General features: G+C 37.2%; 1 protein-coding gene across 3 annotated transcripts in view; it reads right to left on the bottom strand.

Moving 5' to 3' along the window:
* TSPAN12 (tetraspanin 12) overlaps window positions 1-16437 on the bottom strand; it is a 52051-nt gene that overhangs the window by 22448 nt on the left and 13166 nt on the right. For all 3 annotated transcript variants that reach the window (XM_067315301.1, XM_067315290.1, XM_067315310.1), the window contains 2 exons: window positions 13700-13782; window positions 12891-13026 (listed from right to left, as the gene is read on the bottom strand). In XM_067315301.1, the coding sequence (XP_067171402.1) occupies window positions 12891-13026; window positions 13700-13779 (216 nt within the window). In that variant the 5' untranslated portion in view covers window positions 13780-13782. The remainder of the gene's footprint in view (window positions 1-12890; window positions 13027-13699; window positions 13783-16437) is intronic.

Below are 16437 nucleotides of genomic sequence, written 5' to 3' on the forward strand. Positions count from 1 at the left end.
AGCCATAAGCTAACCTCTATATGGTACTCATATACAATAAGACAAAAAGGGATAGTGAGGGTAGTGGAAAATATGAAATGGAAATCCAATGATGAAATTTGGCCACAGAGGTGAAGAAATAACCCTCAAGTAAATAATTAAGGACAGAAATAGAAACAAAAAAAAATGCAGACTACCATGTTATTTACAAACTGTGTGCTAATTCAGATGGCTATTCAGATAGCTAGCTGCACAATGGCTATCAGAACCTGACAAATCACTACAAAGATGCATGATATTTGAAAATATGTATAAAAGAATCATCAGAATAAGTCAAAATTATTGTTAGAAAAATCTGTCTTGACTGTCTAAATAGGATCAACAGTTTTGGTCTGAATAAAATGCCTGCACTTATCAGTCACATTACTTAACAGGGTACAAGTTCCACATATGTCAGTGCTAACATGGGAGCTCCACCCATTAAAAAGATTCCTAAATGCCCAAAATGTCTTCCTATCTCTCCAGGTAAGTCTAAAAAATAAACTGCAAAATGATTTTTTTCTTAGTTGTGACAGGTTTTTGCTATTCTATTTATTCTACCAAACTAAATGAATGACCAGCACCACGTAATACATCATAGGAACACATTTCTTTCCTGCTCATTACAATCATTTATATACAAACACAAAAAATAGCACAAAATCACAGTCATCAAATCTCAGATATTTTGCATTAGCTTAAAAGGTATTTGTTCCAGCAATTCCCATTCTGCTCAGAGAGTAATGCTGAATAGGACACATGAAGTAACCCTCAACATAAAATCTCTCTCTCATGGCTTTCTATCCCGCAGAGTACAGGATTTTTTTTATTGCAATTGTGTGCAACCACAGGACAGCATATAAAGCATGATGTTTTATGCAGAGATGTAATACAAGACTCTTGCTGTAGTTCTACATATTTTTCTGTTTGTCTTGAATATACCACATAATGCCTGTAATTAATCACTTGATATTATGATTTGTCTATGCTATTTCAGGCAGCAGGTGAAAAGAACTGGTGAAAAATATCCTTTTATTTCCATCATTAACACAGCAGACAGGACCATGGAAAACATGTGACTTCAGAAAACACAGCATACTGAGTGGGTTTTTATAAAAATTTTCCTCCTTGCCCTCCCATCCCAGTTCCCACTTAAATACCCTTACTCTAAAGTACTTCCAAGAACACAGAATATTTCAAAGATTTTATAACAGTGGAAACATTAAATTCTAATTTGCATTAGCAAAGGAAAATACAGCTAAAACTGAGGTATGCTGCAGTAGTCTCCTTCAGAGCAACAGCCAGGGCAATGTAAATACCCTAACACCCTATTTTCAGCCAGTGATGACTCCGCTGGCACAGATACAAAAGCCACATGACTGTCCGCTGAGGATGCCCTTCCCAACGTAGCAGAGGCATTACGCCAGAAATGAAGCTAAGAGCAGGAGCAGCTGCCCAATGGAAATCTGATGACTCAGGGTTCTTACTCACTAACGTGACTATCAGTCTCTCGCACCAAGCAGCCCAGGCAGGTAAGAGTAGCTATGCTACAAAGCCGTGCATACCCAAGTATGTTTCTGAAGTCATACCACACCACTCTGATCTGCCACAGCTGGGTTCAGTATTTTTTTTTTTTCTTTTCTTCCAGTGGCCTATGGAATGTCTCATCAGCATTCAACTATCTTAACCTGTAAAATGGGTGGACTATTAGCCCAAGTGTAAGGAGAATCAAAGGAGCCATACTCACTAAGGTCACACTAATAGCAAACTTGGTGAGATCATTTTGTTTGCAGATAGGAACTGTGATTTGGAAGCAAAAATCTAGGCAACTCATGAAAATGCAGACTGGGTTCTGTGGCAACCTAAGTTTCATCAGAATTGGAAAGGCACAAATGTGACTTAATTCATCATACCTCTTTTCCTCCCTCAAACCTCACTTTCGGTTTGCACATTACATTATGTCCCTTTTACTGGAATTAGGGCTCTAACTCATTTTTTTGACAACTTTCTAATTAAGTACTGCCATCCTAGAAAAACTGAAGAGACTTCATAGTCTACTAAATTCTGCTCTAGAGGACTAATATATCCCATCACACAATATACTCAAAATATTGGGAAGTTCTTAAGTCCATTTATGGATACTGAGAGAGCAAGAGAGCATTCCAGATATGAGAGGAAATGGCAACTAGACAGGGGCTAACACCTAGAGTCAGAGGTTACAACATGTTCAACAAAAGCGTGATATGAGTGTGATGGGTATTCAAGCTGCTTGGAAAACCAGGTCCAGAAATCCTTCCATTTTTGAAAAAAGTGCCTTTATTTGAAGAATCAGTTTACTTATTAATGAATCACTGTTCATATGCTCTGTATTTCATTTCATAAAAATCTTTTTTTTTCAAGCTTTATCCCTCTCCTCCCAAATGTTTTTCTTTTCTTCCAGAAGATATACAACTTTTTTTTTCCCCCCCCCAGACTCAAGAAAACCACAGCCCTCATGTCAGACCAAACGAAAAGTAGCTGATCAGCAAGTCCAGCCTCCTCAGACTTCCTGTCGTGCTCACACCACCTTTTTGGGCAATGTGGTCCACATGGAAAGAGCAGCAAAGAAAGATCTGAGAGAGAAGGGCACGGGCTGAAGGAGATTCCAAGGGTAAGCAGCTGCAGAATGAAACCTTATGGGAAACTCGAAAAGACCAGAGTATATGGTATGTGAAACAGATGCCAAAAGATTTTAAGAGGGTTATGCATAGCATTTCCCAATGGCTAACAGCCTGAGAGTGTCAGCTTGGTTCTTCTGAGATACAAGCCATCCAGACATCTGTCTGCACCCTAAGAAATGTCAGATGACCACCAACAGAATGCTTGATCACCAATGGGAACCAGACTCTTTCCATGAAAAAACTAATAAAAAGCCCGTCCTTGCTCACTAAGTTACAAGCTATGGATCCCTTTACTTTTGTTATAGTTTAAAACTAATGAGGTTATTTTAATGATTAATCCAGCTACACTTTTAAAAAATGGAGCAAATGCTCATTAAACGGAGTCAGCCTAGTAGCATGGAAAACTGAAATCCTCTGTTTATCCACTCCCACAGTGCTGACTTTCCCTTGCACTTCCCCCCTCCCCCCCACCTTTTCTCCTTCGCCAGCTCTCTCTGCCCTGCCCTGAAGGGATTCAGTTCATTTGTCATTCTGATTTAAAATTTAGTTTACTTGCTTGACAGTGCAGAATTTTGAGAGAAATGCAGTCACAAGTCAGCAAGGAAACAGCCTGAAACCACCAACTCACAACATTAGCTTTTGAATGCCATCCAGTTCTTCAAATACATTCCACAGCAAAATGAGCAAATGTCTATTAATTTAGGTTTCAATTTCCCAGTTCAACAAATTTTTAATCAATCTATAGAAACTGTGACCTTCACAAAAGACCCTAAGTTTTATATAAACAATTATCACTCTTTTAGAAATCTTTATAACTAATTTTCTGAAGCCAAAAAATGGTGTTTTTTACACTGAAATAAGCACTTAGATTTTTTAAGGCACATGCCTAAGTTCTTTTGACTCACTCTTTACTACTTGAAAGTTTTTTTTAAAAAACAAACATAAAATTTTTTACAAATAGTAAGAACTTTGTTCACTGCCTGAATTCTTCTGAAATATTAATGATCTGTTTAACATTTTTACTTTAACACCTAATCTTTGCTTACATAAGGAAACAGGTATTATTTTGGAAATAAGCAAATGCACCCTTCAGACAATTATTATGATTTATTTGCCCAAGGCTCAACTACCACAAGTCAATGAACTCCAAGGAATAAGGGTTGCTGCAAGGTCAGAGTAAAGTGCTGAACAGGACATAAGTAAAGATACACATTAGATGATAATTTCCTCAGAGCTTAGAATATTCCCTTCCCCCTTCTTTTCCCTGTATTTCATAGGATTTATATTGAAACCCAAAACTTCCCATTCTGCACAGATTTTCAAAACACAGCCCCCTTCATCTCTCCATGCCCTCTTTATTTTCTAGCAAGGAAATTAAACACTATAAAAATGCCTCTTTGGTCAAGAAAATCTTTTTTCCTTTTAGAATTCAGTGCTGATATACACAATACCTCTGCCTGAGCATGCCCCAAAACACTTCAGATATTCACCATTTTGCATCAAAAAGTGCTCTTCTCAGGTAAAAAGAACCCACGCTGCAGTCCATATGCATGCAGCAAAGTGTATCTCTAGTAAACTAGTGAAAAGGGCAAGATTAGACAAGAAAGAGATGAATTTACCTGATAGGACATCCACTCCATGTTCAGTCCGTGGCAACAAGAATGGAGCTAAACCACTGGCATGCCTCACTGGTGAGGCTGGACTGCATTTCAGACAAGACACAGAGGTTTGGCTGGGCTTTGTGGTTCTGTTTACTCATTCGCTCCTTCCTTCCTGTGACTCTCCTGTTCCTTATTCCTTTTAGCAGAGAAAGGAGAAGCTGGATCAACAAGCAATGAGAGACGGGGAGCTGGGAAGGAAGGAGGGAAAAAAAGCACTACAGCAGCAAGACCACATATCATCTCAGCAATTCCCCACCTTCTTCTCCTCAATCAAGGATATTTTCTTACTCTGATATTACTCCCAGTTCTCTATTCTCAGTACCCCAAGAACCTTGCACAAGTCATGCCAGTGTCTGCCCTTTCCATATATTCCAAGTACCCACTTCCATCATTCCACTTCCCCAGCCTGTTATCACCTGCCCTCCCCATCAACCAGTGAACATTACTCCAGAGCCCTTTTCAGCCCTGGTAACATTTCAGCTGCTTCTACAGCCCTGGACACAAATGACGTTCAAGGACTTGGAGACAAGAAACAGTATCAACAGCATAACAAGCAGGAATAGGAGGAAAACAGGAACAAAGAAGATAAAAGCAACAAGACTTGCTCCAATAGTTTTGAATCATGAGACCAGGCAGAGACACTTAATAAAACCAACAGTCAGGAAATATATCCCAAAGCCCAGCCAAAGTATCTGCCCTTATCAAGTGAGCCTAAAAGTATAGCTTACAGAGAAAAAGTTGTCACAAATTCAGACAGTAGGCTTCATGCTGAAAACATACTGGAACTGTAGAATGGCTACTTTCAACAGATGTTTTCCTTTCACTTAGCACTAAACTTGTTTCCAAAATGATGTGCGAGTGGCTCTTTACTCTTGCAGAAATGTGCAAAAAAGCCCATTCTGATGGACAGCACCATAATCACACAGTCAGACCTTGCTGTCACAAATCAAAGCTATTTTCCCGGATAGCCTTCTAGTTGTTGGACAGTTCTTTTTACTCTGAGTGGCTGGTGACTGCATGTAATAATACTGCGGTGGCTCTGCCCTTATATTACATGACCATGTGTACAAAGCAGCTGCTAAGTGCAGAGGTGAAGGAAGCAGATCATCACTGTGAACACAGCAAACACATCTGGATTGAAGCCAAGCATTTACAGGAAGACCCAGACACTCCCACCAGCTCAATTCCTGTCTTGCTTCCCCCTCCCCCCCCCCCCACTTTTCCCTCCAGGCTGTTTGAATATATGGCTGCCCCTCTTTGCTGTTCATTCAATAGACAGTACTCTTCATCTCTAAATGCCTCCCAGGAACACATTAAACTACGCAACTACTCATCTGTAAGCTCCTTCTCCCAGCAAAGAAAATTATGTGCAGTTTCAAAGCATTGCCTTTGAAGAAATTTTATAAGTACATACACAGTGCTATACATTTTTGTTGGAGAAAGCAAGGTCAACAAAACACAGCTCATGCTTAGACAGGCAGATTTAGAGGTTGGCATTGAACCCTAGTACTGGTGTAGTCCATTCCACTGTGTTGGGGAGTCCTGTAGAATGTACCATCTCCTGCAAATCCAAGCTTTATTCTGTAGCAAGATTGTGCAAAACCGATTAGTATCACCAATACAGTTCTCAAAAATCCAACCATTTATTTGAACTAGAAATAACATATCTGAACAGGTAAGAAGTTTACCCTCTATCCCATGTCAATGCAAAAGCATGTTTGATAATCATTAGCACAAACATCTTCTCAAACAGTTCACCTTTAGAGTAAAGGTTAGAAACATGGAAAACATTAAAAAAAGTTTTAGTCCTATATTTGTTGTCTGCAGAAAGTTGCTCATATCAAACTACTGGGGTATAAAAAAAATCTGCAAACTTTAAGTGTACTTCCCCTTACAACTAGAACCTCACACAAACAGCACTTAAAAATACAAGATAAATATCCAGCTTTTTCAAATACCATAAAAACCCTTACTTACCCATTGATTATCTGAATCTGAGTTTTAGCACAGTTCCAGCTTCTCAAAATCTGTACTACAGTATTAAAGACCCTCCCATTTAAATCCACCTTTCAAAACAGGCTAACCTGTCTTGAGAATCTCTATGGCCAGATACACAAGCACAAAAACCACTAAAGATTCAAAAAAAAAAAAAAAATCTAAAGTATGTATTTAAAAGCCATTCAGAGGACTGCACAAGCTCTTTTTCCTCCTAGTCAAACCACGAGTTTTCATAAGCAAGCTGCTGAGAGAAGGCAAAAGATCTGAAAATGATGAAATCCAGTCTCTGTCCTGTCTAATTTTAAACTGCATGGGCTTTAAAATGTGTCTGTCAGTTATTTCTTTGCCTTCACTGGCTGGTAGTTTAATAATAATGAAACACTTCTGGTCAGTAAATAGCCTAATTTCAGGTAATGGAGCAGCTGTGACTCTGGTAAGACTTCACAGGGGTCACAATGAATATCCTGCAGAATTAAAGAAATACCTGCAGTCACAAAAAAAGGACAAATATTAACTATCACTAGACTTTCATACTAATTCATGCTGACTGTGGCTGCAAAATAGCTGTTGTGATAGTGTCCTGCAGCTAACATTTCACACAGAATCCTTTCCAGGATGGCATATTAGCAGTTACAACTGGTGTCCTGCAGTGTAGCAAACACTTTAATCATTCATAACACCTATGCATCCACATGGATTTAAATGGGTGTATGGGTATAGAAGAATCTATCCCAAAATGCTGATGTCAATCAGTGGTTCCAAATCATTTTTGGGATGGATTTTACAGAAACCACTTTCAACAGCAGTGTATCTAGCTGAGTGAAAACTACTGACATGAAGCAGTCACATTCATGTTATGTTTGTCATAGGTCTCCAGCTTACATTTTTCACTGAAATGTGAAAGCTTTCATTTTTTCCCCTCCTTATGACATATCTGTCTGCTTTTCTATAAAAGATCAATTTAGCTTAATAATGGTTAATCTGGTTATGTTTCAACTCGATCATTAGACAACTTGGTCTGTCAGGTTCCTATTTATAATCAGGTTCTTTGCTCACATCAGAGTCTAACAACATTTAGCTCCAGACTTATTTCTCTGCCAACTTCATGATAAAAATCACTAAAAAGATTTGACCTACTATCAAATATTTCTTACAGTTTTTTCCCCTTTGTGAAAACTTATCCAGACGAATTTGAATCCTGTGCTGTGTGAATGCTATAATTATGGAAAACTCATAGTTATAAATGCCTGAATTTGCAATGAAAACCCCAGCCAGGAAAATCTTTTCCACTGGGAAATTCATGAACCTCTTTGTCAAGCAATAGAGAGTTTACTCTTGTTGTCTTAATGAAATAAGAACTTCAAGAAATTCTCACTCCCTTAAGGTTACTATTCAAAAGAATATATGCATGTGCATTTTTTTTTGTAGTTAAGCTATGCACACAACAGATTTTAAAAACAATCCAAAATGTACATAGCCTCAGAAGATACAAAGAATGCTACTGTATTTAAAAAGTTAAATAATCTTGCTTGAAAAACCTATAACAAACACCACAAAACCTGGTCTTTCACTTCTCATCCTTGAACCGTTTACAGCTTTTATGCCAGTCATCTGGAGGAGTCCAGATCTTCCAGTTTAACCTAGCATCACTGCCTACTTCCCTAAATAAAAGCAACCCAGGATCTCATCTCATTCTCAGACCTCTCTCCCATGAGCAACCCAGATTTCCTCATCCCCCACCCCAAATGCTATGTGCACAACTTTCTAACAACTCTTGCTTTACCAGCCTTCCCCTGAATCTGCAATAAAACAATTCTTTAATAAATAAGAATTTTTGGTGCAACTGTATTCCATGGCTATGAGGACAAGAACAAAACTGCCCACATGTGCCAAAATGAGCAGAACATTTAAGGAACCTAACTAGTAGATAGTAGTAGTAACTAGTAGCTACTATTACTGGTAGCTACCCAGTTAACACATCGGTGACAAAAGGATTCAAACTGAAAAGCATTCCCAGTTTTGTAAGGTATTTCTATTTGTAAACTAGAACACTCTTAAGGAAAGATTACCATATAAGTAACAGAAAAGAAGAAAGTAAGGCTCCAGTACTCAACAAAAAAATTCCTCTAAAAAGATTATTTGAGTGGTAAATATTAAGGAAAAGTCTTCCTCTGCTACTTTGGGCAAAATATTTTTTCTGAAACTTTTTAAGCATATAGACAGAACCACTAGACAAATTTATTTAAGTTAGTATAATTTTACATTGTGTCAGATGCATTGAATTTGCCTGTTAAGCAGCTTCCTACTTCCAAGGAAATTATTGTAAATTAAAAACTTATTTGGGTAATACAACTTTATTTCAGAAACGACATCCTTTCTAAAGGCAATTTTCTAGATACAAAAGACAGTTAAGAAATGAATTTCTTCTGTGCCTCTGAATAACTCCTCTCATTGCATGTTATAAGAACACAGAATAGAAGATTTTCATTTGACTAGGAACACGAAAGTATTTTAAGTGAATTATAAGTTATTTCAGAATAAACTGCAAGAACTAAAGAATTAATGTTACATTTACATATCAAAGGGCATCTCACAATTTAATAAATAGAACACTGACAAAACAAAATGACACTTAAGACCTCAGTGTGTTTTTTTGTCTTTTTTTTTTTTAATCTGTTCTAATACAGTTTCATTCAGTTCTAAATCTTTAACCAACAGCTTTTCACTCTATGTTATCTCACATTATACAATAAATACATGGCTGGAATTCTCATGGAAGTCATATCCAATTAAAGGCATGCTGTATTCTTCAGGAATCATGATCTCTGCAGATACTCTGTTTCTGCTTTGCCTCTATTTCAGAAACCTCTCAGGTATTCTCCTCTGAAATGGGACATATGTCACTGGTGGCAGCACGGGCTTGCAAGTGGAGAATGTGCCTTCTAGTAAGGTCTTTAGAGCCCGCGTCTGGCATGCAGAGTCATGCAGTTGGAAAGAGACCATGTTGCTGCACTATAAAAAATACATGAGATATGGCCTTAGCTGTAGTAGAACATAAGGCAGGAGCCAATTGTGAAAGTCTCACGCTCAGTGTGCAACATGTAACAACTCTCAGGCACTCTCTTCATAAAATTACTAATTCTACAACTTTAATAATGCTACATTTAGACCCCAAGGAGTAAGAAATATACAAGTTGTATTTTATACTTCTAAATCAATGTAACTAGACATACTTAACATCACATCTATTTTTTACATTAAAGAGTCATACTATGAAAAATTGTATCTTTAATTTGTCATGGTTTGCTCTAGAGGATTAGTACAGCAAGCTGCAAAAATTCCAGGTATTAAGTATTATGATGGGGGAAAAAAAAAGAGTCATCATATGGACAACAGTCAAACCTACCTATCTCAGAGGATTCATCCTAATACTTAAGCAGTCAACACTGAGGGGGGGAAAAAAAACCCAGCAAGATAGCCTCACAACAATTTTTGGAGAAACCTTCTGCACCTGAAATAGTCACTTCTATGTGAGGACTTTGGTCATTTGCAACACACACACACACAAAAAAAATACCTTATAGATACTTATGGTACATACGGGTTCTTTATACCACGAGCCTTCATGAGTACATATTCCTGAAGCATTTTAAATTAAAAGATAAATATCGCAACTATAAAAATGCTGGTTCTACAAATAATCTGGAGTATACATCTCCGAAGACTGAATACATCTATTACACACACGCATACACAGAGCAAGATTACTACACACAGCTGGAGATCGAGCCTGTACAGATGCACCAAATTTCATTTAACTAATTTGAAACTTTCACAGTTGGTCAAATGACCATATATAAACAATAGAAGATGATATATTATTGTCTTCTCATGGTTATACTTTGTTACTATTAAACAGAGTAAGCACATTAGTTCAAATCATATTTAGGTCCCACATGAAGCTGCAAAGGTTCCAAGCATTTAACTGCAAGGTGAAATTTCAAAAACAGATTAGTGTAAGTACATATTCAGTTGTATTAAAAATATGTAACACCATGGTATATACATTTTATGGTCCTTATGCTTTATTAGATCTTCCAAAAATCTAAGTCAATTAACAACACTGAGTTAGTATGCTGTCAGGAACATCGAGATTTGGTTCCAAATATCTTTGGATGTAGTCATTATAGCTGTTCCTGTACTTCAACAGGAAAAGTAAAATCATGATTGAGGAGGCTGTTAATGTTCTACATGAAGGTTATTTTCTTTTAGTTTATCTGGTTTTACAAAGGCTCATTCTGTTGATCCATCACTTCTCTGATTAGTCTGATGAATGAAGCATTGACTTATGTCTGCAAATTTCTGCAGTATAACAGGATTGTACTCATTTAACAATTAATCAAAGACAGTGACACACTTAGGAAGATATCATTCAGGTTTTGCTTATCAGTTTGGTTAGCAAGAGCAAATTCTCAGGTTCCTGAGAATGAAATATTGCAAGTTAAACTACAAAAATGACTTGTCTTGATTTAGGGTAATTTGACTGCTTAAACACACATTAAATAAATTTACTTACAGATGGCATTAAAAGCTATAAATGATTTCTTTCTTTCACTAGCAGTGAAAGTTTAAATAAACTGAAAGCCAACAATGCTTAACTTTTTTTATTCTTTTTCAGTTAGTTATGATCTTTCTTTTTAAAGGCTTATGCCAAAAACTATATCTTATATTTGTTTTCAGTTAATATGTAATATTGGTCAACATCATGTAGTTGCTTTTGTCTTTTAATTCACCTTAAAAGCTATCATCACCATAAAATCAAAAACATCATGAAAATAATCTTATAGCCTTACAATAAAAACTAAGGGCTTCATTATATCTTTTAACATTCTTTAATAGTTTCATTATTTATACAAACTAATTTACAATGCCCTTTTCTTTTAAAATATGTAAATCACATTATTAGATAAATAATTATATAGTATGAAATTGCAGGAATCTGTTATTTTCATGCAAATACTCATATCTATGTAACATCTTAGAACTTACTCCCACTAACTGTAATATTGCAAATTTAAGCCCCAGAAATAAAAAGATGCATGACTATTATATTACTATATTCACATTTAAATTAGAGTTTTTCCTAATTATGTAACTTTGAAACTATAATCTTCGTATTGTACTGTAGGCTTAACAAATATTCAAAAGGAGAAACAGCGATTGCCGTCTTGTAATTAGGGAACGCTTTAACTACAGACCTTCAACTGGAAGTCTCAAATAAAGCTTAGTCCAGCCTTCTCAAGAAAGCCATTTTAATACAAAGCCTCAGTATATTTTTCTGACTGTTTTAGCAGCAATTAGAATAGTTTCTATTAGATAAAAGAAAGGGTTGCATAAATTTCAGACAACTTCTCACTTTTGTTGTCATCTTGTGTAAAACTTGTGAGGTCTCACGTAGTTTAGTCTGAACAGATCCACAGTAAAATGCAACAGTAGAATCTCTGGAAGAACCCAGCACACACTGTGGTGAAAAAATAGCATGATCTCAACTATTCCTGTAAAAAAACTCCACTTGGATAATCTCAGGAATTAAAGGATTTTACCTGCCCACTTTCTCCTGCTGGAATTATGGTATTCATAAATCTGATAAACCTCTCTCACATGCATTGCTCCCACCCTCTCAGGCTTATAAGCTGTTTGGAATCCCACTAATCCTCACATTAAAAGACTGAAGCCCAACTCTGCAAGGGGCTACCAGATAGATTTCTTAGAAGCATATGGGTACACAGTAGTCCCCAATTTCTGTGGTTCCCAAAAGTCTAAATATTTTTAAAAACATAAATCTATAAAATCTGTGCAAGCTTTTTACTGTCCTCCAACTCACTGAATTCCAGAAGAAGTTAAAGGCATTTGGCTCCCTGTATAGTCAAAGCCTCATCACATTTAAACTGTGCATAGAGCCTAGTGGAAGAACAGCTACTGCACTTCAACTGCTGTTGGCTTAGTTATGCAGCCTCCAAATGAGGAAGAAAGCTGGCTACTTGAAATTGATTTTTAAATTTGCTTACAACAAACTGCAACTGCAAAATTCCAGATTCAAATAAGAGAACATAAGCCTTCTGAACACATTCAGGATTAGTCTTCATCAGCTACAAATGCTGTTATTTTACACCTGTATGGATAAAGCAGTCTGGGTTATCTAGCTGTTTAACAGTCAAGAGTCAGGACAGTAGCATAAGGGTTTATTTCAGAGCTCATGTTCCTATAATTATTAGTATTTAAGAGTTTGAGGTTTTTTCCTTCAGCAATTCCTCAACTACTGAATGAACTAGATTTTCCACAAATGAGACACTGCTTGTCTTTCAGCCATAACCTAATGCATTCTAGGCAATAAATTCTTTCCCACTGTATGCTTTGCAATCATAACAACACAATGATGGAAAAAAAAAAAAAAAAAAAAAAACAGTATTTATCCAGTGCCAGTGCATTGAACTTTTCTTTCATTGTTTAAGTAACACAGAAGTTAGGTGTTTTTAGAGGTTATGAAACATACCCAGACAAGAAGCAACAGATTTCTTTTCACTGTCCCGCAGTAGCCCAACATTCCAACTATGATAAGGAAACAGCAAACAGCAATCATGACTGGATGGACCACAGGAAAATATGTCAAAGTGACGGCCTCCTCCACCCTGAAGTGAATCAAAACCAGAATCAAAAAAAGTATAATCACACAGAAAAATTATACAGTAGAAAAAATGCAGTATAGCCATTAAAAGTGGATGCACTGTACAGGTTTCACAGAAATCACTTCTATACGGTTTTAAAGTTAAATGCTGTTTTCAGGTAGCAGAAGGCAAAGCATAGCCTGAAATCTCTTCGGGGCAAAGGCAATCTTCCTGTCCTACAGTTGTACAATATGTACCACAATGAGGCTCTGTTCCATGACTAGAGCTCCTAAAAGCACTGCAGTAATAAAACTGACAACATTCTTAAATCTCTGGACTGAATAAAGTATTCAAAACTATACAGTAATATAATATAACTACATGTTGGCAATGACCAAAAATTGATCCCTGTCAGGAAAGACAGACACAGAAATAAAACAAGATTAAATTAATGTCTTTCCCCTATCTCTATTTCAACTGTTGCTATGAATTGCAAAAATTGCAAAAATATACCTTTTAACAAAATAATAATTAGAATAACTGAAGGTACCATAACTCCATAACTGAAGGTACCATAACTCCATAACTGAAGGTACCATAACTCCAGAAACCTTAATTAGTAAACCTGCTACACAGAATTAACTACATATACCACAATCATTCAGCTACACATTAGCAGGTTTAAGGAAAGCCTTACCTTGTTTCTGCAGTTAAAGTGAGAACATTATTCAAGTAGTCTCTCATCCAAGCAGAAACACCTAATACACTGATGGACATCAACTAAAAAGAAAAGATGAAGTTACCTACCATGCATTTAAAAAAAAATTGCAAGACCATTCATTCATCTTTTAAGCACAGGATCAATCATAAGTAACGTCTGTCATACAATAATTTATCTGAACAGAATATTTTTCCCCAAAATTGTGCTTGTATATTCTTAGAGTTGGTTTGCTGCCCAAGTGTTTGGAGAGCCAATGACAATTATCCTCTCTTCCAATATGGGTATTAATGCCTGGAATATCTTTTCTTCCACCCAGTAGAGCGATACCAATACCGTCTCAATGCCCACCACTGCACAACGTGACACAGAAGCAATCAAGGGAGGATTTATGCTACTAAGATCAGTGACCCTAGCAGAGCTCCCAGATGATATCCACCAGTTTGCATGAAACAATGAAGCCATCTGCAGGCACACAATCCATAAAGAAAAATCTGAAGCCATAAACAGGATACAGCAGTACTGTACAACAGTAATGATACACTGACACATAGGAGAGGAGGTATAACCTGTGGTTAATTCCAGAAGAATCAGATTCTCTCTCTTATTCTGATAAAAGCTGACTTTGCGGCCTTGAACGTACCATGAACTCTGTGCCTCAGTTTCCTGAACTGTAAAATGACAATAAAACTCCCTTCCCTTTTGACTTAGATTAAAAAGCCTAGCTCAGTAAAGTGTTTTGATGCCCAGATTCAGTGTATGTCAAAATTTAGGTGCCCAATCATATGGTGCCATCACTAGCATTTGTCTAACTCCCACGCACTTGAGATGCATGAAGCCAATACACTTCCATGAGTACTGTTCCCACAGCAAATAAAACCCTGAGACTGAGCCTACCTAGAACGGCCACCACCTTGATACAGCTGAGTTTGTCAGCTAATGCCTATCTTATACTTCAGTACACTTGGGAGCTTGAAGTTCTTGCCTTTAATTTTCTTGAGAGACCAAACCTGAATGGCATGGTTGGAACCCCTCTACCGCATGCTGGCAGCACTGGTTCTTGTCTGTCCTGAAATCAGAGGTGCTACTAGAGAACAAGACATTCATGGTAATTATCAATGTGGGTAGTAAAATTACAGGCCTAAAAACAGGGCTGGCAGCCAATACTCCCTTCCTCCTGAAGGATCTAACCGAAGCTGTCATCCCCCTGCACACATTCTTGATGGCCCTAAGAATACTGCATTTCTTCCTGCATATGCCAAATGGACAGAGTGCTGCTCTCCAGCACAGAAAGTAAGAGATGTAGGTTTGAACTCCTCACAGGGAAGGAGAGAACCACTAAAGTTTTCTACAAAATGGAGCAAAGTTAAGGTTACTAAATACCACCATCTATTTCCCAAACCATTTCAGAGAATACAGCTGGTTTATTATACCCAAAGGGAGAATTTAGACACAGAAGGCATGAATATCAATCTCATACAGGCACTTAACTCTGAACTGTAGTTCATGGGCTGAGCCTGGCAAACTCAGGATTTCAGGAGTATCATTTTCTTCAGCTTTTCCAGTTGACTAGCTCAGGGAGGGAGAGCAAAGCATACTGGCTCTCCCTAACACATTATACAAAAGTATGCTAGGAGACCTTTGCATTATACTAACAGCTTCTTAAATCAATAAGAAACACCAGTTTTCTCTTTCAGAATTGTCAGTCCAAAATTTACCCAAATTTTGCTTCCTCCATCTTAGTCAGGAAGCAGGCACCTCCTGAACAGTGTTTCTACCAACTAAGGATCCAGAAAGCTTGGATGAGTAGTAGCACCTCCTTTGGGGAAGATTTTCATTATCCCTTCCTTAGTTCAATGGTGTTAGCTAGCTTCCCACATGCTCCCATACTTCCCTGAAGTTCTTATGAAGAACTAGTTAAACTTGGTTCAAAACTAACACATTAGAAAAGCTCCTCTGTGTCCTTATCAGCTTCTTGGAATGCTTTGCCTGCAGCATGCTTTCAGCAGGCTATTTCTGCCTTTAAAATTTAATGAGAAGTCTCGGTGGCTACTCCACTACATCTTTTCAAAACCCATGCACAAAGTACAGAATGCTGCCTTGGTTCTGGGCAGTGCCAGTGAGAAGTCTGGGTGCTCAGTATGCTGCATACATATTCCTAAAAGTTAGTGCAAGCTAAAATTCTACTACATACATGCATGTCAGGGCACATTTTCTTTAAGCTCTGCGGGATCTATTTTCATTGGTGAAACAGTAGGAGTAAAGAGCATTTGCTGCTCTATTTAACTGATAATTCAGGAAGCTTCAGAAGAAAGGCTTAAAAACAACACAAAACAAAAACTATAATTCTCTCCTAGCCAAACTTCTAGATCATGAGTACTTTCATAGAAGAAAGCATAAGACATATTATACAAGCAATAAAAACCATTTTTCTAACAGAGAGAGGTATAAAATACCGCAAGCATGCAGACCACCATGGTCAAAAAGCTTTTTAACACTTCACATCTCCCTACAAGTCCTGTTGATATATACAGAGAAAGTGTTAGCTGGCACTTCCACTCTATTTAATTTATAAAATATTTGAAATTGAGATAAATTTGGCTACTGTGCTTAACAGGTACAGTCCTCAGAAAGAACACAGAGTCCAGCAAAACAAACAAAACACTCCTCATCAACTATCAGGGAAAGTCAGAAGGTCCTGCTAAGATATCAGTATT

Source organism: Apteryx mantelli, chromosome 1 (genome assembly GCF_036417845.1).
Source record: "Apteryx mantelli isolate bAptMan1 chromosome 1, bAptMan1.hap1, whole genome shotgun sequence".
Lineage (NCBI taxonomy): Eukaryota > Metazoa > Chordata > Aves > Apterygiformes > Apterygidae > Apteryx > Apteryx mantelli.